Source organism: Engystomops pustulosus, chromosome 3 (genome assembly GCF_040894005.1).
Source record: "Engystomops pustulosus chromosome 3, aEngPut4.maternal, whole genome shotgun sequence".
Lineage (NCBI taxonomy): Eukaryota > Metazoa > Chordata > Amphibia > Anura > Leptodactylidae > Engystomops > Engystomops pustulosus.
In genome coordinates, this window is record NC_092413.1 from 180,847,795 (window position 1) to 180,873,194 (window position 25,400).

Consider the following 25,400-nt stretch of genomic DNA (forward strand, 5'->3'; position numbering starts at 1 on the left):
TTGTTTTATAATTTATTTAGTTCTATAATTATAGAAATTCTGATGGGGAAACTTGTTTCATGATCGGAATGAGTAAAACAGGAGAATAACAATCACCAAAGCGCTGTGATTGCTGTACAATTGCTCTACCTTGTCATAGCTAGAGATTAGAGTGAATTTCATACAAATTCGATTCAACATTATAAAATGTTTAAAATTTTTTTATTTGATCTGAATCTTGTGTTAAAACACTATTTTATGGGAGAGTGTTTGTGCAGCGCACTGCAAATGAGCCAAAGACGTCCCGGAGCGTCTCTTGTTGCCACCGTCTGATAATATATGCACGCCTCCTCTCTCTGTTAAATTTAGCCTATTCCCGCCCACTGATCCGCAGACAACCTGTGATGTCATCCGATGTCTACAAGTCTTGCGCATGCACGTTGATACTTTCCTTGTGCATAGTGGATTAGTAGGCGGGACCAATTAAGTGCTCTAAAATTAATTGTGTGGGGGTGTGCATATATTATCAGATGGCAGAGCCAAGAGGTGCTCCAGTGACACAACCCAGCAGCAGCATGGATGCAAGCAGCAGCTGAAGGACTGAACAGCCTGTCTTAAGTCGCTTGGCCCCCTAAACGATCAATTGCACCACCACCCCCAAAAATGTCCATTTTCTTCCACTAGCAGGTTCGACCTTCCCTCCATACAATGTTCCTTCAGCCTGCTGTGACATAACAGGGGCCATGATGTGGCCACCAATTTTGCAATTTCTATAAAAGTCTACAGCACGACGACCTGGCCAGACGGCTGCCGTGCAAAATGTGGGACATCTCCTATACTTTGCTGTCTTGTAGTTGGTAGTGGTTGCGAATAGTGCCCTCTCCATGTTAGGAGCTGTTAGGAGGACTGGCCATCTCTCTAGGAGAACTTAGTAATTGCGGCTGGAAACCACTGCCAGGGAGAGAAAAAGTTAACATGTGTAATGTTATTAACCAAGCAAGATGGAAGTTGATTGGAGAGTACTGCCACCTGACCAGGGGATTATAGGAACCCCTGATGGGCGGGAGCTCATGGTCTGAAGTTCTAGTACATTCCTGGAGCAGAGCGAGAAGCAAGTCCAGTGTGCAGCTCCTGCATAACTGCTGTCCAGAGACACCACTAGGAAGCAGAAGTATCTTGGGCCATTGCCTGACACCTGTAGCCAGTCAGGAGACTGAGCCCCAGAGCAGAGGCCCACTGTCTGGACTCAGCTTCCTCTACCTACCCAGCCTGAAGTTACTGCCAGTCTGTGAACCACCCTTCCTGCAGCTTTCCATCCTGCTGAACCTGCTGATGTTGATGTTAGATTGTAGGCTACTGTTCAAGTTCAAATACAGAACTGCGAGTTAATTTGCACAATGTGCCTCTGTGTGAGCCTTGGAACAGGCTTCTTCACCATCACTGGCTCCCGAACCAGGGATTCCCATATACACCTCAGGGGTTGTCCCAAGGAGAAACCTCTTTCTTCAGTTTTTCCCTCCACTTTTATTGCATATATCACCCGTTCAAGACCCACCAGGCTGTAGGTCCGTCCTCCGGTCCCAATACCAAGCACCATGACCATAGCGTGCCCACGGCGGTATAAGCCGGCCACTCCGGTTTTCTGGGCCCCGGCTTTCTACAGCCACCATAAAAAGGCTAGGCCCTGGTGGTGGATGTTGCATTTCTATGGAGAAGGGAAGGGTGAGGAGCACCCATCCCTCCGCTCTACTGCACCCAGTCGCATATTTGTTCATGTGCATTTGCCTTTAGAACATGTTGCCTTCTTTGGCATAATATAAACAAGTGATTTTTAAACTTTTTATGGTTGTACATCATATCCAATCTCTTACTCACAGAAGTTTTGTGCAGAGACAGTGCTCCCAAAGGGATTCACAAGATTTTTGTTCTGTCTTTGATCATAATGTAATTTTTCTGCTACAGCTGACCTCTAGATGCCTGGTGCAACAACAACAACAAAATCTAAATGTGTTTAGCAAGTTTTCTGAATACATTAACTCCACATGTGACTTATCTTAAATCCATATATTCATGCCAATACATAAAAAATGAATAAACATTCAGTAAAAAGTTTCCCAATGTGACTACCACCCATTCTACCACTAATGGACAATCAGAAAGATCCCCGGGTCTGAATACAAAGAATACATACAATACATTTTATCACCCCTTTTAGCAGAATACTTTTCACCTGCTGGGGATGGTCTCTATGGGAGGCTTCAAAAGTTTTTAAGAACAAGAAAAAACAAAAATTGTATAGAATGTTCTGTAACTGGAAATGGTTTTGTTTTCATGTCGAGGACAGCAGTAAATGGCAATTAAAACAGCACGGCGGAGAGAAGACTCTGTAGGAACAATCTGGATTTGATTTTCCAGTACTTTTATAATTGGCCGCTTGGCTGAGGTTTATCTTGTCTGGGTACATTAGGAAGCCTTTGCTGCCTGCACAGAATAAAATGGGAGTTACTATTTTCTGGGCCTTTCTTCTTTCACAATGAGGATTTGTGGTCTTGGTGCTCAGAAGAATATATCAGCAGCTTTGCATTGGATTTATAGCTCCACAAACATCGGCAATTAACTCATGAGTTTACCCAAGAAGAGCACTGCGCCCCAAAATAAAGAACAGTCACCGATTCTTCTAAGCTTTCTGTGAAAAGCTAAATAGCAATGATCATGGCCTTTATTACAATATTTCTAGGGGCTACAACCTGCACTCCTGGACTCATGTATTGTGAATACCATTTTTTACTTTTGTATTCCTGTAGATAGGTATTATGGAGCCTGAGACAACACCTGTAGCAGCTGTAATGACATGAGATGTTCATAGTACAGATGTACAGTGTACTTATATAAACACTTTATATACATTCACATATAGTACACTCCAATAATATACTCCATATACACACTTACACAACACAGTGCATACACAACAGAAGTACACAAACACAGTATTACACAGCCTCTCCCAGAATTACACAGCCTGCCCACCCAATACACACAGCCTGCTCCCCCAGTATTACACAGCCCTCCCCCAGTATACACAACCTACCCCTCCTGTACACCCCCTGTATACAGTCTCTCCCTCTGTATACACAGCCCTCCCCCACTATACACAACCTACCCCCCTGTACACCTCCTGTATACAGTCGCTTCCTCTGTATAAACAGCCTTCCTCCCAGTATACACAGCCTCCTTTGTATACATATCCTCTCCCCCTCAGTACGCAACAGCCTGCTCCCCCTGTATACACTGCCTCTCCCCCCTGTATATACAGCCTGCCCCCCCCTCAGTACTAGTATATACAGCTGACACCCATAATAAATAAACCTTGTACTTACCTCCCCCCGCAGCTCCTCGCACTCTTCTCCCACAGGCAGCCGCATTATGGGAGATTCGATTATTAGGGGAACACACAGGGCAATCTGTCACAAAGACCGTGCATACCGAACAGTGTGTTGTTTGCCGGGTGCTCGGGTTCGGCATGTTGCGGATCGGGTTGATGGATTACTGGGAGGGGCTGGTGAGGAACCAGCGGTCATGGTCCACTTTGGCACTAATGACAAAGTAACAGGTAGGTGGAAGGTTCTTAAAAATGATTTCAGAGATTTAGGCCATAAGCTCAGGGCAAGGACCTCAAAGGTAATTTTCTCCGAAATACTGCCTGTACCACGTGCCACACCAGAAAGGCAGCGGGAGATCAAGGAGGTAAATAAGTGGCTCAAAAGTTGGTGTAGGAAGGAGGGGTTTGGGTTCATGGAGAACTGGGCTGACTTTTCTGTGGGCTACAGGCTCTACAGTAGGGATGGGCTGCACCTCAATGGGGAGGGGGCTGCTGTTTTAGGGGAAAAAATGGCTAGAAGGTTGGAGGAGTGTTTAAACTAGAGACCTGGGGGGAGGGCAACTACACTTGTGCAGGGCAAATAGACGGTGTACATAGAGAGCTGGGAAGAGCCATAGTCCATGGGGGAGGAAGGGGGACTGGAATGAGATTGGGGAATAAGGACAAAAGGAATACGGACAGGGAAAACCATATAAAGTGTATGTACACAAATGCCAGAAGCCTCACAAACAAAATGGAGGAACTGGAACTCTTGATGTTGGAACGGAAATATGATATAGTGGGTATCAGCGAGACATGGCTGGACAGTAGCTATGACTGGGCTGTTACTATAGATGGTTATAGTCTTTTTAGAAAGGATCGTATAAATAAAAAAGGGGGAGGGGTTTGTTTATATGTGAATTCTTGCCTCAAGCCCGTCTTGCGAGATGACATCAGTAACGCAAATGTGGAGTCCCTATGGGTGGAGATAAGAGGAGGGAAAAATAAAAATAAAATATTACTAGGGGTTTGTTATAAGGCTCCAAATATAATGGAGGCAGCAGAGGAAATGCTGATAAGTGAAATGGATGCGGCTTCAAAGCATGGTGAAGTACTTATCATGGGGGACTTCAATTACCCAGATATTGACTGGGGGGCAGAAACCTGCAGGTCCTTCAAAGGTAGCAGGTTCTTGTCAACAACAAAAGACAATTACCTGTCGCAACTAGTCCTGGAGCCAACAAGAGGGGGGGCACTGCTGGACCTTATCCTTACCAACAGACCTGATAGGGTATCAAAACTACAGGTTGGGGGGAACCTGGGGAATAGTGATCATAATATCATTGATTTTGTATTACGCTTTACTAAGCACGTTAGTGAAGGGGCAACCAACACTCTAAACTTCAGGAGGGCAAATTTTCATCAACTAAGGGAAGACCTTAAAGGCATAGACTGGGATAATGCTCTCAAAGACAAAAGCCCCCCCCAAAAATGGGACTTTTTCTCATATATTCTGAAAAAGTCCTGTGAGAAACACATACCTTATGGGAAAAAGCATAAAAGGAACAAGAAAAAGCCTATGTGGCTAACTAGTCTTGTAAGGAAAGCAATAAGCGAGAAAGATAAAGCGTTTAAGGTGCTAAAACGTGAAGGTAGCGATGAGGCATTACAGGATTATAGAGAGAAAAATAAATCCTGTAAAAAACAGATAAAGGCCGCAAAAATAGAGACTGAAAGAAATATTGCCAGGGAGAGCAAAATAATCCCAAATTATTTTTCAAGTATATAAATGATAAGAAACTAAAAACAGAGAGCGTGGGTCCCCTTAGAAATAACATGGGGGTCATGGTGGAAGGAGATGAGGAAAGGGCCAATCTACTGAATGTCGTCTTCTCAACTGTCTTTACCCAGGAAAATCCCCTGGTGGAAGACACAATGAGGAATAATGTAAATTCTTTTTATAATGTCAACAGTTTAACCCAGGAAGAGGTACGGCGCCGCCTCACAAGCACTAAGATAGATAAATCACCTGGGCCAGATGGCATACACCCCCGGGTTCTGCATGAATTATGTACGGTGGTAGACAGACCGTTATTTTTAATATTTGAAGATTCACTGAGGACTGGTTATGTTCCACAGGAATGGCGCATAGCAAATGTGGTACCAATATACAAAAAAGGATCAAATAGCGATCCTGGAAACTACAGACCCGTAAGTCTAACTGCTGTGGTGGGGAAAATATTTGAGGGGTTTATTAGAGATGCTATCCTGGAGTATCTCACTGTGCACAACCTTATAACCCAGCGTCAGCATGGGTTTATGAGAGATCGGTCCTGTCAGACTAATCTGATTGGTTTCTACGAGGAGGTAAGTTCAAGACTGGATCTGGGGGACGCTGTGGATGTTGTATATCTGGACTTTTCAAAGGCATTTGACACCGTGCCACATGAAAGGTTGGTATATAAAATGAGACTGCTGGGAATAGGAGAAAATCTGTGTATCTGGGTAAGTAATTGGCTTAGTGATAGAAAACAGAGGGTGGTCATTAATGGCACATTCTCAGATTGGGTTGATGTTACCAGTGGAGTGCCACAGGGGTCAGTATTGGGGCCACTTCTTTTTAATATTTTTATTAATGACCTTGTAGTGGGTTTACACAGTCAAGTTTCAATATTTGCAGATGATACTAAGCTGTGTAAAGTAATAAATACTGAGGTCGATAGTTTAGCATTACAGAGGGATTTGTGGAAGCTTGAGGGATGGGCAGAGAAATGGTTGATGAGGTTTAATGTAGATAAATGTAAAGTTATGCACTTGGGCCATGGAAACAAAAAGTATAATTATGTTCTAAACGGTCAATTACTTAGTAAAACTGAAGCTGAAAAGGACTTGGGCGTATTGGTGGATGGTAAACTTAATTTTAGTGACCAGAGCCAGGCGGCTGCTGCTAAAGCAAATAAAATAATGGGATGTATCAAGAGAGGAATAGATTCTCATGATAAAGACATAGTTCTGCCCTTATACAAATCCCTGGTCAGACCACACATGGAATATTGTGTACAGTTTTGGGCACCAGTATATAAAAAGGATATAGTAGAGCTGGAACGGGTGCAGAGGAGAGCAACCAGGATTATTAGGGGAATGGGGGGACTAGAATACAATGACAGATTACAAAATTTGGGATTATTCAGTTTAGAAAAAAGACGACTGAGGGGAGACCTCATTACAATGTACAAATACCTGAACGGACAGTACAAGGATCTCTCCAAAGATCTTTTTATACCTAGGCCTGTGACCAGGACAAGGGGGCATCCTCTACGCCTAGAGGAGAGGCGATTCTACCATCACCATAGACAAAGGTTCTTTACTGTAAGAGCAGTGAGACTATGGAACTCTCTGCCGCAGGAGGTTGTTATGGCCGACTCTATGTACATGTTCAAGAGAGGCCTGGATGACTTTCTGGAGAGCAAAAATATCACGGGTTATGGGGATAAAACATTTATTTAATTCTTGAAGGTTGGACTTGATGGACTTGCGTCTCCTTCCAGCCTTATATACTATGATACTATGATTATGTGTAGTTACACAAGACGGCATGTGTAATGACATCATCACACACGCCGGCCCTTGTCCTTCAGAGCGGTGCACATAGGCGCACTGTGCTGCACTGCTATGCCTATCAAAAATGTTGGTGCATTAAAGTCCCTACTACCAGCAGCGATCTGCCCCCCTTCTACAAGGGTCTGCAATCCCTGCGGTATATGCAGCCCTGGTGCAGTATATAATATGCATGTATGTATACAATGGTGCACATGCTCTATTATTTAGGGTGTCAGGTCGGGTGGCCAGGCCCCCCTGACACTACAGGGCCCATAGCAGCTTCTATGGCTGCTACTCCAGTAGCTATGCCCCTAGGGTTATTATTCATATGGGGATGTTGACCTTGGTCTTTGACATGATTACAGGGGTGCACATACATCTAAAAATAGTATGTAAATGCCGGAGATAATGAATGTCACTAAGAGCTGTTAGAGAGACACAAGGATGATGCTCTGTGATCAGAAAAAGGGGGGAATAATAAAGGGCATGTGAAAACTACAATCACAATAAGAAACACACATTGGGGCACATTTACTTACCCGGTCCTGTCGCGATCCCGCGGTGCGTTGTCCAATTAGGATTCGGGTCTGCCGCGATTCACTAAGATTGTGCGCCCGAGTTCCTGCATCCGTCGCTTCTGCCCCGAGGTCCGCCAGAGTTCACCTACTTCTTCCAGGTGCTTGTAAGTGCGTGTCTTGCGACACAGTTCTAAATGTTAAATCCCGCGCGTTGTCCGAATTCGTCGTGTTGTCAGATTTCTGTAGCATGCAAGCCTGCACCGATGCGCCAAAATCCAATTGCGTGCGCCAAAATCCTAGGGAAATTCGGCGCAAAAAGGAAATCGTCGGGAAACCTGACGAAAACGCGCTCCGCTGACCCTTAGTAAATGAGCCCCATTGTGTCAAGTCCTGGAATAATAAGGATGTAAGATGTGAGATCTGGTTGAATAAACCTTATACATTATTTTTCTGGATCCACTCCGGGCATTGGCTTAAAACTCTGCATTCAGATATTCAGAGCAGAGCTCTTTTAACTCTTTCCTTACTATAGCACACACTTAGCTGAAACACTGATACATGTAGTAACAAAATACTCTAACAGGAACTAAGTATGATGAAAGACACATTTCCCCCAGACGTCACCGTATTTGTAAGAGGGGGGAACGTCAGCTGACATTAGGAGTCATGTGACATGAGGCAGGAGGCTGCAGTGAGGACATGGCGAGCGCTCAGCTACTACTCCTCGCCTGCCTCTGCTTGTCAGGAAGCCATGCTTTCACATGCAGGAGGTTCCAAAGCAAATCCGAAGTGCTGGAGACGGTGCAGGATCACTGGTTTACACAGAGGCTCGATCACTTCAATGGGGCAGACACCAGAGTGTGGGAGCAGGCAAGTTACACCCAGACACTGATTCATTTCCTAAATGAAATACACAGGCAACTGTGTAATAGCAGTTTACTAATACAATGTTATTTCTGTAATCTCACCCTCCCGGACTATACAAGGACTGTACTGTGATTTGTGATGTGCAGCATAGTCCCTGTACTTAGAAGTTATTTAACATGTTTTACCTGTAAACACTGAAACCGCATCAAAAACTGCATAAAAGGAACAAGCAGCTTAATCACCCCCCCCCCCCTACCGTCCCAAATCCAGCGGGACAGTCCTGCCCGGCGCGATGTATGTGCCAGGACATAAACACTGTCAGCATCCTCTGGACAGAGCTGATTACAGTAATAATGCAGAGAGCCGTCAGCAACCTGCACTATTACTTGCCTCCTCTCCTACTACTGAATTTAAGGGGAGCTGCTATAGGGGAGGGGAAGCTGCTGGTGGGGGGGTACACTAATAGGGGGGACTGCTGGGGGCACAATAAGAGGGGGAACTGCTGTAATGGGTCACAATAAGAGGGGAATTTAATATGAGGGGGAACAATATCTGAGGGGCTACAATGTGACAGGAAACTTGGGGGACACAATGTGAGGGGTAGATGGAGGGCACTAAGGGGGAAAGTATACTGTGTGGAGTAAGGGTCAGAATAAAAGGAGTGACTTAGGGCAAAACATTTTTTCCCTGGCATATGTAGTGTACCGTATCTTTTGTCCCTCGCTATCCGTTATGTGGTATGCTGAGCTTTCCCCGCCGTGATCTATGAATATATATGGAGGCTACTTGCACAGTTTCCTTTATTGCTTGTAAGAAAAAAAATACAATGAAATTCATGTGTTTTGTGTTGGCAATTTCCTAGTCACCTATCCTATAAAAGGAATCTTTTAAGGTCATTTGGAATATTACACCCGCATATTGAGATTACACTTCCGCGCTGCTGTTTTGCAGGGAAGCAGGGACTCTTTGTATCATATATCAATATGATGATCGGAGTCCCGTCCTCTGCCTCTTGAAATTCCGTGATTCACAGATCAGCCTTGGTAATGTGGCTCGGCTTGGGCAATGGCAGCCATACGCTATGGACCTTGCTTTAACGTGGACTCCTGATTACAAGTTGTTATCTGGAGTCTATTAGCCGGTCCACATTACAATTATATAGTACACAGAGTGTCAGAGGGTAACCTGGAGTGGAGCTAGCATGCAGTAGTAGTTCTGTACTATTTCGCTAAAAGAAGAACTGGCATTTAGACTGCTTGCCATTTCCTATCTTTTACGGTATGGCTAATCCCCTTGTACACACTGCGGTGGGCAATACGGCCATTCAAATTAATGATCGCCTGGCCTATTGAAGAGAATGCAGCCTTGTGCTACACCTATCAAAATGGGTAACACTCCACCAAGTCCTACTCTTTGGGGGACATGTATCATTATTTCTGCTAGTTAAATTGTCTCATTTTTTTAGACTTTTGTCATATTTGCGACTTTTTTGCGATTTTTCAAGTGCACCTTGGTCTGCACCTTGTGCAGTGCCTTATGTATCTTAGTTTCCCAGATGTTCTGTGCAACTTTTCACTTATGTATCACTTTTTTGCTTATTATCTGCACCTGGTCCAGGGCAGGTGCAAAGGAAGTTTTTTTTTCATGGACCCGATTTTAACATGTAAATTGGAATTATTTCACATGCTTTAAATGTTTAACATTTTGCACAGTAACCTCTTTTGTCAAAATTCTTACATTTTTTAATTTTTTTTTTTAATTGGTTACTTCTAAGGGTGAGGTCACACGTAGCAGTTTAATTGCATTTTTTAATGCATTTTGAATATAATTACAATTACAACAGCTGAGGAGAGGTGATTTGCCTTATTTCATTACTGTTAACATTTGTGTTTACAAAACGCAATATAAACGCAGCATTAACCCCTTAACGCCAAAGCCACTTTTCACCTTCCTGACACGGCCCATTTTTTCAAATCTGCCCTGTGTGACTATAAATGGTTGTAACTTTTGAACGCTTTAACATATACAAGTGATTGTAAAATTGTTTTCTCGTGACACTTTGTACTTCATGATAGTTGAAAAATTTTGGTGTTATGTTTTGTATTTATTTATGAGAAAATCAGATATTTGGTGAAAATTTGGAAAAATTCTTGATTTTCGAACTTCAAAATGTTCTACTTTTTCCATACATAGTCATAACCGCAAAAATACTTAATAACTAACATTCACTGAATGTCTAATTTATGTGGACATGGTTTTTTATGCATAATATTATTTTTGTAGGATGTTATGGGCTTTGAACGTTAGGTGCGATTTTTCACATTTTCATAAAAAACGCAAAATCCTGCTATTGAGGGACCTGCTCAGGTTTCAAATCACTTTGAGAGGCCTAAATAAAAGTAAACCCCATAAATTACTCCATTATAGAAACTACACCCCTCAACGTACGTAAAACAACTTTTATGAAGTTTGTTAACCCTTTAATTGTTTTACAGGGGTTAAAACAAAATCGGATGCAATTTTGAAAGTACATTTTTTTTGGCTAAATGAATGTGTTTTTCAAAAAATTTACAAATTTTCGGTGGATAAAATACCAAAACGCTCCACAAAATTTAATACCCAATCCCTCCCGTGTATAACAATCCCCCATATGTGGTGGTAACCTGCTGTATGGGCACACGCCAGGGCATTGAGGGGGGAGTTGCACTATTCAGAGCAGATTATGCATTGTCACTTTTTATTGGCTATACAATCTTTTTTTTTTTTTTTTTTTTTTTTGGCAATTTAGACATATAAGAGCTTATTTTTTGCGACATGAGATGCACTTTACAAATACTTCATTTTAGTTGGTCATTAGTTTATTGATGAGATTTTATTAACTCTTGAATGTATGGGTGAAAAGAAAATTGTCAATTTTGGTTTACTTTCTTTTGGTATTTTTTGGGGGTCGTACACCATACACTAAAAATACTATATTATCTTTATTCTACAGATCACTACGATTACGGTGATACCTCATTTATATACAGTGCCTACAAGTAGTATTCAACCCCCTGCAGATTTAGCAGGTTTGATAAGAAGCAAATAAGTTAGAGCCTTCAAACTTCAAACAAGAGCAGGATTTATTAACAGATGCATAAATCTTACAAACCAAAAAGTTATGTTGCTCAGTTAAATTTTAATACATTTTAAACATAAGTGTGGGTCAATTATTATTCAACCCCTCAAACCACCAGAATTCTGTTTGGTTCCCCTAAAGTATTAAGAAGTAGTTCAGGCACAAAGAACAATGAGCTTCCCATGTTTGGATTAATTATCTGTTTTTCCAGCCTTTTCTGACTATTTAAGACCCTCCCCAAACTTGTGAGCAGCACTCATACATGGTCAACATGGGAAAGACAAAGGAGCATTCCAAGGCCATTAGAGACAAGATCGTGGAGGGTCACAAGGCTGGTAAGGGGTACAAAACCCTTTCCAAGGAGTTGGGCCTACCTGTCTCCACTGTTGGGAGCATCATCCGGAAGTGGAAGGCTTATGGAACTACTGTTAGTCTTCCACGGCCTGGACAGCCTTTGAAAGTTTCCTCCCGTGCCGAGGCCAGGCTTGTCCGAAGAGTCAAGGCTAACCCAAGGACAACAAGGAAGTAGCTCCGGGAAGATCTCATGGCAGTGGGGACATTGGTTTCAGTCAATACCATAAGTAACGTACTCCACCGCAATGGTCTCCGTTCCAGATGAGCACGTAAGGTACCCTTACTTTCAAAGCATCATGTCAAGGCTCATTTACAGTTTGCTCATGATCACTTGGAGGACTCTGAGACAGACTGGTTCAAGGTTCTTTGGTCTGATGAGACCAAGATCAAGATCTTTTGTGCCAACCACACACGTGACGTTTGGAGACTGGATGGCACTGCATACGACCCCAAGAATATCATCCCTACAGTCAAGCATGGTGGTGGCAACATCATGATATGGGGCTGCTTCTCAGCCAAGGGGCCTGGCCATCTGGTCTGCATCCATGGGAAGATGGATAGCACGGCCTACTTGGAGATTTTGGCCAAGAACCTCCGCTCCTCCATCAAGGATCTTAAGGTGTGTCATCATTTCATCTTCCAACAAGACAACGACCCAAAGCACACAGCCAAGAAAACCAAGGCCTGGTTCAAGAGGGAAAAAAATCAAGGTGCTGCAGTGGCCTAGTCAGTCTCCTGACCTTAACCCAATCGAAAACTTGTGGAAGGAGCTCAAGATTAAAGTAAACATGAGACACCTAGATAACTTGGAGAAGATCTGCATGAAGGAGTGGGCCAAGATAACTCCAGAGACCTGTGCCGGCCTGATCAGGTCTTATAAAAGACGATTATTAGCTGTAATGGCAAACAAGGGTTATTCCACAAAATATTAAACCTAGGGGTTGAATAATAATTGACCCACACTTTTTCTTTTCAGTGGTACTATTTTGGTGCACATAACTTTTTAGAACATTTTTGTGTAGAGATTTTATGAAAAATTTAAATTTTTGGCGCGTTTTTCGGGTTTTGTTTTTATGGCGTTCACCGAGCGGGTCCAATAATGGTACTGAGTTATTGTACGGATTGTTACGGACGCGGCAATACCAAATATGTGGTTTGTTTTGGCGATTTTGTGTTTTTTTTTCACTTTATTGCATGTGTATAGGGAATATTTTTGTTTAGGGGACTTTAACTTTATTTAATTAATTCTTTAACGCATGCTCAGTGTGTTACAGCTGGGTCCTGCCAGAAGGCACAGACCCCGCTCACAGAGTAGGATCACTGGCATTGCACTGGCAGTCCCGGGGCTGCGATCGGAGCAGCGGACCCCCCTGGTAAGTGCGGCGGTGGGGGGGGGGGGGGGGATTTGTCCTATTCACTTTAAATGCCCCTAACACCCCTAACATGTTAGAGCCGGGTGTCAGCTATAATATATAGCTGACACCCGCAGCTTCTGGCCCCGTCTCCATTCAGGAGCCAGGGCCAGAAGTTTGACGTAATAGTACTGCATTTTGCGGGAACGCACCTCCCGCGATGCAGTACTAATATGTCAAATGTCGGGTAGGGGTTAATGCATGTGTTAACATTGTGTTTTACTATGCGTTTTTACATTCAAATGTTAAAAGTAATGAAATAAGGCAAATCACCTCTACACAGCTGTTGTAATAGGTTTCAAAATGCATTAAAAATGCAACATGTTAAATCCCAAATTAACATTAGGGTCCACTCCTGTATGTAACCCCCTCACATGGCTTGTTTCCTCTCCTGTATATGACCCCCTCACATGGCTTGTGTCCTCTCCTGTATATAACCCCTCACATGGCTTGTATCCTCTCCTGTATATAACCCCTCACATGGCTTGTATCCTCTCCTGTATATAACCCCTCACATGGCTTGTTTCCTCTCCTGTATATAACCCCTCACATGGCTTGTGTCCTCTCCTGTATATAACCCCCTCACATGGCTTGTGTCCTCTCCTGTATATAACCCCTCACATGGCTTGTATCCTCTCCTGTATATAACCCCTCACATGGCTTGTATCCTCTCCTGTATATAACCCCCTCACATGGCTTGTATCCTCTCCTGTATATAACCCCTCACATGGCTTGTATCCTCTCCTGTATATAACCCCCTCACGCGGCTTGTATCCTCTCCTGTATATAACCCCCTCACGCGGCTTGTGTCCTCTCCTGTATATAACCCCCTCACGTGGCTTGTGTCCTCTCCTGTATATAACCCCCTCACGTGGCTTGTGTCCACTCCTGTATATATCCCCCTCATGTGGCTTGTGTCTATGTGGATTTGAGACATTTGCAACAAAAAGTCTCAAAAAGAAGCCAAAATTTGCAACTGCCAGGATAGGAAAAACTGAACATGTATCACAAGTAAAAAGACAGGATCATACATAAGGTGCAAAAACTTTTACCTCAGAGAGACCAAACTAAGATACATGTGCCCCTTTGAATTTTTTAGGCTGTGTTCACAAGTGGCATTTGCGTTGTGTTTGCTTTGTGTTTCCAAACAAAGTGCATGGACCTATTGAAGTAAGATTGCATTTGCATCACGTTTAGTAATGAGGTCACTCCTGAGTAGAGATGAGCAAACATACTCGTCCGAGCTTGATGCCTGTTCGAGCATTAGCGTACTCGAAACTGCTCGTTGCTCGGACGAGTATTTCGCCAGCTCGAGAAAATGGCATCTCCCGCCGTTTTGCTTTTTGGCGGCCAAAAACAGAGCCAATCACAAGCCAGGAGACTCTGCACTCCACCCAGCATGACGTGGTACCCTTACACGTCGATAGCAGTGGTTGGCTGGCCAGATCAGGTGACCCTGGAATAGACTAGCCCCTGCCCACGCTGCTCGGATCATTCTCTGTCTGGATGCCGCTAGGGAGAGAGCTGCTGCTGGTCAGGGAAAGCGTTAGGGTGTTCTATTAGAATAGTGTTAGGCAGGAGTGATTCTACAAGAACCCAACAGCCCTTCTTAGGCCTACAATAGCGTTATATTTTCCTTTCTTTTGTTTGCTTGTGGCTGGGCTTGCTGGCATTAGTAGTGCAGCTAGTACCATATTGTGAGGAATTTGCTGGGAGACTTGCGACCGTTGTGTTTAGCTCTTAGTGACACGCATATCCACCTCAAACATCGAAGTGGGACAATTTATTAGGGGTTTGATTAGAATTAGGCAGAGTCTGCTGATTTTTTTTTTTTTACCTTTATTTCTTTTTATAGCTCAAACTCATCAGGCACAGCACAAAATCCAGTTGTGTGCTGTCAGTGTAGGTTAGAAACTAGCCATAGCAATAGGATAGCATCATTTGTTTAAAAAAAAAAACACACAAAAAAAAAATTGAAGTTTACACTTTAATTTTGAAAATGTTTAACCCGAGGGCTAGGGGTAGAGGACGAGGGCGTGGACGTGGGCGTCCAACTACTGCAGGGGTCAGAGGCCGTGGTCCTGGGCGGGTTGAGACACCACCTGCTGATGAGGAAGCAGGGGAACGACGCAGAGCTACACTCCCTAGGTTCATCATGTCTCAAGTTACTGGGACTCGTGGTAGAGCACCGTTGAGGCCAGAACAGTGCGAATAGGTGATGTCATGGATTGCGGACAATGCTTCTAGCCATTTGTCCACCAGTCAGTCTTCCACGCAGTCCACCCATGTCACATAAATCAGCACTCCTGCACCTCAGCCTCCTCCCCCCCAGTCTGCCCCCTCCCAGGAAAATTTGGCATTTGAACCGGCATACTCTGAGGAACTGTTTTCTGGACCCTTCCCACAGTCACAAACCACTTGTCCGGTTGCTGATGAGCAATTTTCCGATGCCCAGGTTTTCCACCGGTCGCAGTCTGTGGGTGATGATGACATTATTGACGTAGTGGAAGAAGTGTGTAAAGAGGTGTCGGACGATGAAGAGACACGGTTGTCAGACATGGTGAAGTTGTTGTCAGGGCAGGAAGTCCGAGGGGGGAGCAGACTGAGGGATCGGAGGATGATGAGGTGACAGACCCAAGCTGGGTTGATAGGCCGGGTGAACACAGTGCTTCTGAGACGGAGGAGAGTCCTCGACCAGAACAGGTTGGAAGAGGCAGTGGTGGGGCCAGACGGAGAGGCAGGGCCAGAGCTGGTGCATCAGCGCCAAATGTTCCCCGTAGTCAAGCTCCCGTGGCGAGGGCTAGATTTTCAGAAGTCTGGAGGTTCTTAAAAGAAACACTGGATGACCGACGGACTGTGGTGTGCAACCTTTGCCAAACCAGGATCAGCAGGGGTTCCACCACTACTAGCTTAACTACCACCAGTATGCGCAGGCATATGAATGCTAAACACCTCACTCAATGGCACCAAGCCTGTTCACCTCCGGACGGGCACACCACTGCTCCTTCCCCTGTGTCATCTGCTAGTCAGCCCCCTGCCCAGGACCACAACCCAAACACCTCCCGTGCATAAAAACCCCATCTTCGCCTCCACGATCCTCCACAGCATCCACCAGTGTTCAGCTCTCCATACCCCAGACGTTGGAGCGCAAAAGGAAGTATAGCGCAACCCACCCACACGCCCAAGCCCTCAACGTCCACATCTCCAAGTTGCTTAGCCTGGAGATGCTGCCCTATAGGCTGGTAGAGACCGAGGCCCTTCGAAACCTCATGGCGGCGGCCGCTTCTCGGTATTCGGTCCCCAGCCGCCACTACTTTTCCCGATGTGCCGTCTCAGCCCTGCACAAGCACGTGTCAGAGAACATCATCCGTGCCCTGACCAACGCCGTTTCTGACAAGGTCCACCTGACCACGGACACACGGACGAGTGCTGCTGGGCAGGGCCACTATATATCGCTGACGGCACATTAGGTTAACTTGGTGGAGGCTGGGACCGAGTCTGACCCTGGGGCTGCTCATATACTGCCGACGCCGAAGATTGCGGGGCCTACCTCGGTCCAGGTCTCAAAGGCCTGCTATGCCTCCTCCTCCTCCCACCCCTCCTCCACCTCCTCCTCCGAATTACCATCCGTGGGCATGGCGCCATCAGTCGGTAGCTCTAGGCACAGCAGCAGTGCCGTCGCTAAGCGACAGCAGGCGGTGATCAAACTGCTGAGCCTAGGCGATAAAAGGCACACCGCCCAAGAGCTATTACAGGGCATCACGGCGCAGACTGATCTGTGGCTGGCACCGCTGAACCTGAAGCCAGGCATGGTTGTGTGTGACAACGGCCGTAACCTGGTGGCTGCTCTGCAACTCGGCAGACTGACACATGTGCCATCATAGTTCAGCGTTTCCTCAAGACATACCCCAATCTGTCTGATTTGCTCACGAAGGTGCACTGCATCTGTGCGCATTTCAGGAAGTCCAGCACAGATGCTGCCACTCTCAGGGCAGCGCAGCGCCGCCTCCAACTGCCCGCTCACCGACTGTTGTGCGACGTGCCCACATTAACCATGTTATCCAGAGTTTACCAGCAGCGCAGAGCGATTGTAGACTGCCAGATGTCAACTTCCACCAGAACTGGTAGTCAGGTCAGTCAGCTTCCTCAAGTCTACAATGAGGAGTGGACGTGGATGTCTGATATCTGTCAGGTGCTGAGTAACTTTGAGGAGTCAACACAGATGGTCAGTGGCGATGCCGCCATCATCAGCCTCACCATCCCGCTGCTTGGCCTGTTGAAAAACTCTCTGATCAGCATGAAGTCGGAAGCTTTGCGCTCGTCACAAGAGACGGGGGAAGAAGATTCCCTTGTTGGTGCCAAAGCACCCTTAGGTCTGTTTCTCAGCGCATATCGGAGGAGGTGGAGGAGGATGAGGAGGAAGAGGAGGAAGAGGAGGAGAATGTTGGCGAGACAGAAAAGGGGACCATTTTTCAGTCCTTCACTGTTCAGCGTGTATGGGCAGAAGAAGAGGAGTTGGAGGAGGAGGAAATGGGCAGTCAGGCCAGTGAGGGGAGTGAATTCTTGCACGTTGGGACTCTGGCGCATATGGCAGATTTAATGCTAGGCTGCCTATCCCGTGACCCTCGCGTTCAAAGAATTTATTCCAGCATTTCCCTTCTGACAGCGCTAGCGGCAGAGTGCGTAGTTCTGCGGGACAAGTAGCGAGGGAGAGTAGGCGAGCAGGCAGCTTGTCCAGCACTGGCAGGGGTACGCTTTACAAGGCCTTTGCCAGTTTTATGTCACCTGTCCCCAGTCTCGGCAGAGTAGGGCTGATCTTTACAGAAAGATGGTGAGGGACTACGTAGCTGACCATACCATCGTCCTAAATGATCACACAGCTCCCTACAACTACTGGGTTTCAAAGCTGGACATGTGGCACGAACTGGGGCTGTACGCCTTGGAGGTTCTTGCCTGCCCTGCCGCTAGCGTGTTGTCCGAGCGGGTTTTCAGTGCAGCTGGTGGCATCATCACCGATAAGCGTACACGCCTGTCGACTGACAGCGCTGACAGGCTGACGCTTATAAAGATGAATAAAGCCTGGATTTCTCCGGATTTTCATTCTCCACCAGGTGAAAGAAGCTCAACCTGAATAATATATGCCCTCCTCCTCCTCCTCATTGTCCTCCTTCTCCTCCTCTTTGTACACTAAAGCATAGGAAACTGGCTATTTTTTGCCAGGGCCAACTGGCTCTAGCTATAGTACTCTATGTATTTAATTTTTCTGGAGGGCCACCTACCCGGTCCTCTGTTTTAAGCAATTTTTGGGAGTGCCACATACAGGCACTCAATCTATTTAATTTTTTTGGAGGACCACCTACCTGCTCCTCTGGTTTGAAAACTTTTTTGGACTGCCACATACAGGCACTATCCAAATTAAATTGTCTCCATAGCAGCCTCCACATGTTGTCTTTTTAGCTGGCTCCACACGTTGTCTCCATTGCTACCTCCACACGTCATTGCCATAGCTGCCTCCAAAAGTCGTCCATATAGCTGCCTCCATACATGGTCTCCTTATCAAACGAACTGTGTCAGGCAGAATTTTGGGTTGTTTTCATGGCTTCCACATCAAACTTGTTAACTTTGTCGCCACCCTGCGCATCTGTTTACATTCCCCTCACCCGCCATATCCCAAACTTATAAGAACGCTACTACACTTGATCTTATACAAAAGGTTCTTAGAAGTGCTGTTTGGGGAGTAGCCTAGAGACAGGGGCTTGGACAGGCGAAATCTCGCCTGGCAGTGGACCGCCAGCTCCATCCCAAGATTAGGCAGCCTCAGATGCATCCATGTATGCTGCCCCTGCTGTTTCCTGTCCATTTTGCCTCCACGATCCTCCACAGCGTCCACCAATGTCTCATTTCAACTCTCTATACCCCAGACGCTGGAGCACGAGAGGATATGCAGCACATCATCCCCTTATCAAACGAGCTGTGTCAGGCAGAATTTTCAGGTGTTTCACCAGATACATAGTGGAACTCGGCCCATCTGTCGCCACCATGCTGGAGACCTGAAGTTGCAATCATAGCAGCGCAATATGAATGTCCCATACTGTCGCTCTTAATCATGGAAGTCGTCTCCATGGCTGCCTCCACATGTCATCCCCTTATCATGTCGACTAAATATACCGTCAACCTTTGGTGAAACCTGAGTCCATTTAGGGTATGTAGCCATGACACTCTCTAGCCTGCCACTGCTGCCGCTGCCTCTGCATGCCGTCCCATATAGTGTCAGGGTCAATTATTGGATGTTTTAGATGCTATCTAGCTTCATTCGGTCACTCTGTCATGGCCATGCTGTTGCCCATAATTTTGGCATAATGGTGCGATTAAGCAGCCTCAGAGGCATCCATGCATGCTGCCCCTGCTGTTTCCTGTCCATTTCCGTGGTGTTTCCATCCTTTTCTGAGGTTCCCAGGTGTTTGGCCAAGCTTCCCTGTGCAGACCCTTGGTCCCCTTGAAAAATGCTCGAGTCTCCCATTGACTTCAATGGGGCTCGTTATTCGAGATGAGCACTCGAGCATCGGGAAAAGTTTGTCTCGAATAACGAGTACCCGAGCATTTTAGTGCTCGCTCATCTCTACTCCTGAGCTTTTTTTTTTCTAAGCGTAATAACCCAATGCAGAAATTTTAATTTATCTATAAACTCGGCTTTTACTCGAGTAAAAAAAATATAGGTTTTACCAGTTTTTTGTGGTAAAATTAGGGGCCTTGGCTTATACTTGGGTCGGCTTATACTCAAGTATATACGGTAATCTACTTTGAATAATATTTGATTTTTTTTGCTACTAGAACAGTAATTTACAAAAGTATATCAACACAAAACTTTAATATTCTAAAAATATGATGATAATAATTAGAGAACACTGTATCACAGAGAAAGATTATAACTAAATATTCTGAAGGTTACACTAGTCACCAATCAGTAGGAGGTGCACAGGCCTACTTTAGCACATCTGCAACCACAGGACATCACTAGTCCCTCGCACTGCTCTGGTGGGATTTTTGGTCCACTCTTCTTCCAGTCTCTTCCAACGTTGTGTGACTGTTGAGGGTTTCTTGGCCAGAATTTTTCTGTTAGATCAGAATTATGGGCCATTTCATTGTTACAATGTTCTTGTTTCACAGAAATGCTTTACCCTTTTTCTGTGTGACAGGGCGTATTGTCCTAATCAAGTATGTAATGAAGGAAACACGTGTTGTTATTGAATAAGATTCTGATACACACATTCACTCTACCATGTAGCTGTATGAGAAGTCCAACTCCTGCAGAAAACATTCTCCCAACCATGACACTTCTTCCACCACCTTTCACTGACTTCTCAACACACTCTGGGTTCAATCTTTCCCCAGTTTGATAACAAACACAATAGGGCTTATTTACTAAGGGTCAGCGGATCGCATTTCTGTTGGACTTATCAACATTTTCGGGGATTTCATGGCTGTGACAGCTATTTAGCCAGGGGATTGTGTCACGCGCGATCGGATTTTGCCGCAGCTGCGCCAGCAATCATGCAGCGGAAATCGGGTGGTGGGCCACAGGACGATCCAACAGATTCGGAGTGAGTGCAGGATTTAACATTCAAAATGTGTCACAAGATCAATCACTTACATGCACCAGGAAGAAGAAGGTGAACTTTGTCAGACCTGAACGGGGAAGCGACACATGCAGGATCTTAGTGAATCGCGACACTGTGCATTCCGGTTGGACAATATACTTCGGGTGAACTCCGTCGGCCGGGTAAGTAAATGTGCCCCAATGTTTCTCATCAGACCCAAATAAATTAAACTTTCATCACTACAATGGTCCACATTTATTGAAGTCTTTGCAGTAGTTTTCTATCTGGCTTTGCACTAGAAAGAACATGCAAACTGCTTGTGCATGTATTTATAAAGTGTCTGTGCAAGTTTTGTGTCACGGCTGCACTGTGTCCGACAATATACAAAAAATATGCACCAAAAGGGGCTGTTACTGCTTAGTCTGACTGTGCGCCAAAATTGTGTCTGATATGCGCCACAATTGTGTGTGCACAACAGTTCTGCAGCATGAGCAAAGTGCACCATAAAAAAAATGGTCCAGAGCAGTGCAGGGGGGCGCCAGATTCATGAACCACAATAAATGAATCAAGCGCACTCTGCACAGTTCACAGGCAAATTGCACATAGTGCAGTTAGCGCTGTTTTTGATAAATGTGGCCAATATGTTCCTCAGCAAAGGTGAGTCTAACCTTGTGATTCCTTCTGCTGGTGAGAGGTTTGGCCACTGCAGAGTGGGCTTTCAGTTCAAATGCCCTTAAACATTTTGACACTGCATGATGAACAATTACCTATGGAGATTATAAACATCATCCTGTCCTCTCTTGCATTTGTCTTTCGTGGAGTACCAGCCTTCTCGGGGACTTGAATGAGTTTGTAATGTTGTAGCTATTCTACATGAGATAGACATGAGATATGTTACATCACCACGGAAACATCTACAAATATGCTCAGCGATGGCTGGCAATGAATGCCATACAAAAAATATGTCTCTTTCTGCCAGCTTTTGACACATTCATGGCTTACGCTGGGGGCAATAAATCTCACTGCTAACCCCACCCCCACTGGATGCTCTTGGCCTAGTGACAATTACGGCCCTTATCTTTATGCGAAAAGCTATCCTCACAATGCCTCAAAATTAAAGTGTAACTCCAAGGATATAATGCTTTTACCAAATGATTCCCCCTTTAAAAACAAACAATACGATGCCCATATTTTGCTGTTTGCCCTTTTATTTTCAAAGTTATGGCATTTTCTTTTCTGACAAAAATATTCCTCACCAGAGGTGAAGTGGCAGAGACTAATCTTTTCCTGTATCTGCCCAGAAGCTGAGTTCAATTCAATCTGCCCACAGATCCCAAGACCCTCCAAATGTTAAGGTCATACAGTTAGTTTTTTATGTACATTTTTATGTTCCCACCAGGCACGGATTCATATAGGACAGGCTGTATTTTTTTTTAAATCTGAATTTGGCATAACAATGTGAGTAAAGTAAAGTAAAACCTTGGACTACTGACATTTTCTATTCTGTACCCAGGTCATATCCTAAGCTGTTACATGTCCAGTTTATGGCTATTTTTTTGTACCTGTTTTTAGTCTTGCTTTTCTTTGAACTTTATGCACAGTGTACTTCTGAATGTGTGCTCTGCATGCAGTTCACTGTTACGCAAACTTGACTAAAGTTAAAAACCTACCACACAGTCATGTGATGTGGTTCCTCTTTACATGAGTAACTCTTTGTTTCCCAAATTAAACTATTTACAATTTAAAAGAATAATGATTAATCTTGGGACAATGACCCCTGGCAGGGGGTAGTAGATGGTGAAAAGTCAATTCTAGAGGCCAATGTTTTAAAGGCAGGAAAGATGAGCTGGCTTGTGGATCTGTGGTCTTCGACAAGGGAAAATTTGTGGTGGCAGAAAGTCTGGGTTAAAGAATTTCCAAAATGGGGTGTCCAAAGTGGTAACCACTTTTTGGTTAATTCCTACCGACATTGGTTTAAGAAAAGAAAACTGGTGACTGGGTCATGTGCACCCAATGTTTGTTGGTGCAAGTGGGATATGACAGAATACTTTGTCCTAGTGGAAGTCATCTGATCCTTTGGCCATTGTGTTTAGAAGACTTAGGTCCTGGCATTTATGTGGATGCTACTTAGACAAAGATCAAGCTCCACCCTCAGTGGTAATGGACACTTTTAGCAGGATGATGGTTTACTGAAATAATCACATGAAAGTACTGGCATGTACAGCATCTTGACAGAAAGTGGCCAAATTGTGCACCATCTACAAGTGTTTTCTCATTCTGCATGATAGTAGAGAAAATATTAATGCATATTTCACTACCGTTATACTGTAGATGAATAAGCTCAGTGGAATTCAATAGGTCATAGGGTTATTTTTAATATTGCTCTAGAGTCTAGGACTTGTGGCCTAGGCTAGGTTATTAGTAGTATTAGTGCCAAGAAATCCCTTTTAAATACAAACTTGTTGATTATCTTATAAGATTACATTCGTGCTTGAGGCTTGGTAGATTATGCACTCTACATATTCTATAAAATTGGGAAGTAATAGGTTAAAAATTATCTTTATTCTGTAAACATCACAAGGAGATTTATATTTGAGAATTTTCTTTCTTGGATAAACCCCTTAAAGTAAATATGCAATAAATACTAATCCAAATTACAGAGGCCTATTGTTGGTTTAGAGGAATTTTAGGCTTCCCAAGTTTTATATAAGTAATTTATCTCTTCACTTCAGGGAGGACTGGTTAGGATTTACTCAAATCTTCTTCAAAAAATAGCAAAGCTGTTAAATAAAAGGTCATATATCCATGCTTTCCATGGTGTTTTTTGATTCAGTTTGTTTATTTCCCAACAATTTCCTAATCTAATTAACAATTGGTAGGAGTTGACACTAGTTAATGCTTTGGGAAATCCATTACATTTTCACACTCGTATTATCTCACTCCTAGCGGCGTCTACGATGCGACCAGGTATATGACCATTTTAGAAATACTGTTGTAGCACAGGTCTAGAAGGGCAATCTCTGCTAGCAGATGGACAGGAATTTTGGTAATTCTTAATATTAATGTAAAAACTTCCTCCTATAATTGTTGGATCCTTTCACGTGTCCACTGCCAACGTAACAAAGTGTCCTCCTGCCCACAACCTTTCAGGCAAATATTTGAGCAAATTTACTGAGTATGCTTCTAATTAGAAAAAAATAAAAGAAATCTGAATAGTGAAATGTTAATCTTATTCTTCAACTCTTCAAATTTAGCAGAATAGTCTGATAGAGAACAGGAAGACTTCTTACTTCTTGGTTAGACCACTAGAGGTCATGCAACCCTCAGATTACACTAGAACCAATTTTGTGTCGCAGTTGCATTTCATGGGCATGAATAAACTGTGGCCTGGTGGATCTTCAGCTATATCATGTAATATACTCTCCTATGAAATAATTTCCTTGCTTTTGGCTTTCTAATTTGTAGAAATTAGGTTAAATGAGAACTTTTCATTCAAAAAATTGACTATAATGTGTGCTGCATTGCAGAAGTAAGGTAATAATGTTGTGGAGATACAGTTATAAATACAGAAAACCCATTAACTATAAGACATGTCTCAATTATGCAACGCAGAAAAGTCTTATCTCAACCAGTTGACATTGGATGTGTTACAGTATGTTAGATTTCATTACTATATTCTTTATGTGAAAAGGTATTTATCTTCTTTTGCAGAGATATTATATGAATGACTCCTTCTCCCACAGTGAAGGTCCCGTATTCCTAATGATTGGTGGAGAATGTAGTGCCAATCCAGGATGGATGACCCAGGGTACTTGGATAACATATGCTGAGAAGATGGGAGCCCTCTGTCTGCTTCTAGAACACAGATTCTATGGAAAAAGTCACCCAACTAAGTATGTCTGGTGATTGATAATGTGTGGTGAAAGTTCAAATGTTATTACAGTATGTGGTTAGTTTACCATTAGGCTGGGACTACGTGGTGACAGGTATCCCAAAAAGTCTCAGTACAAAAATTCTCGACAAGTCATTTGTCTATTAACTTCCACTTTAAAAAAAAGTTTTAATCAGAAAAATATTTATTCTATCACGACTTTACATATAGTTATGTTTCTAATGACTGATGAGCAGGATTGTCTTCTGGGATATTTACATGCTATCAGCTATTACATGCTAATTTTTTTAGCTAAAATCTGTATATCCCATAAAACAACTCTTTAAATGGTTGCGTTGTTCCTTTATTATTCCTTCTAAAAATGAGTAGTTAGCTTAGTGGGTGTTACCTGTTATAGGCGTGTTCAAGCCCAATCTGACACCATCAATGCTAATTAAAGAGTATCAGATTGGGAAGGGGCACAAATCTAAGGTTGGGTTCACATCACATTATTCTGAAGTGTCCTTACAACATATGGCACAGACGTATCCCACTGTATGCCACTGTATAGGATGAAAAGAAGTAGCATTTTTTGACGAACGGGAGGTATAGTGGCCTGTTGGAGGCAACAACTATGCCTCCGTCTGTCTTCATTAGTTGTCAATGTATACACTAAACATATACGTCGGGGGCTTTCCCAACATATACGCTTAGCATATATA

General features: G+C 44.0%; 1 protein-coding gene across 1 annotated transcript in view; it reads left to right on the top strand.

The window, feature by feature from the left end:
* The first annotated feature begins 8,111 nt into the window (after positions 1–8,111).
* Positions 8,112–25,400, top strand: part of LOC140122364 (putative serine protease K12H4.7) — a 51,088-nt gene continuing 33,799 nt past the window's right edge. The window contains exons 1-2 of the mRNA XM_072143131.1: positions 8,112–8,328; positions 24,519–24,700. Coding sequence (XP_071999232.1) covers positions 8,158–8,328; positions 24,519–24,700 — 353 coding nt within the window. The 5' untranslated portion in view covers positions 8,112–8,157. The remainder of the gene's footprint in view (positions 8,329–24,518; positions 24,701–25,400) is intronic.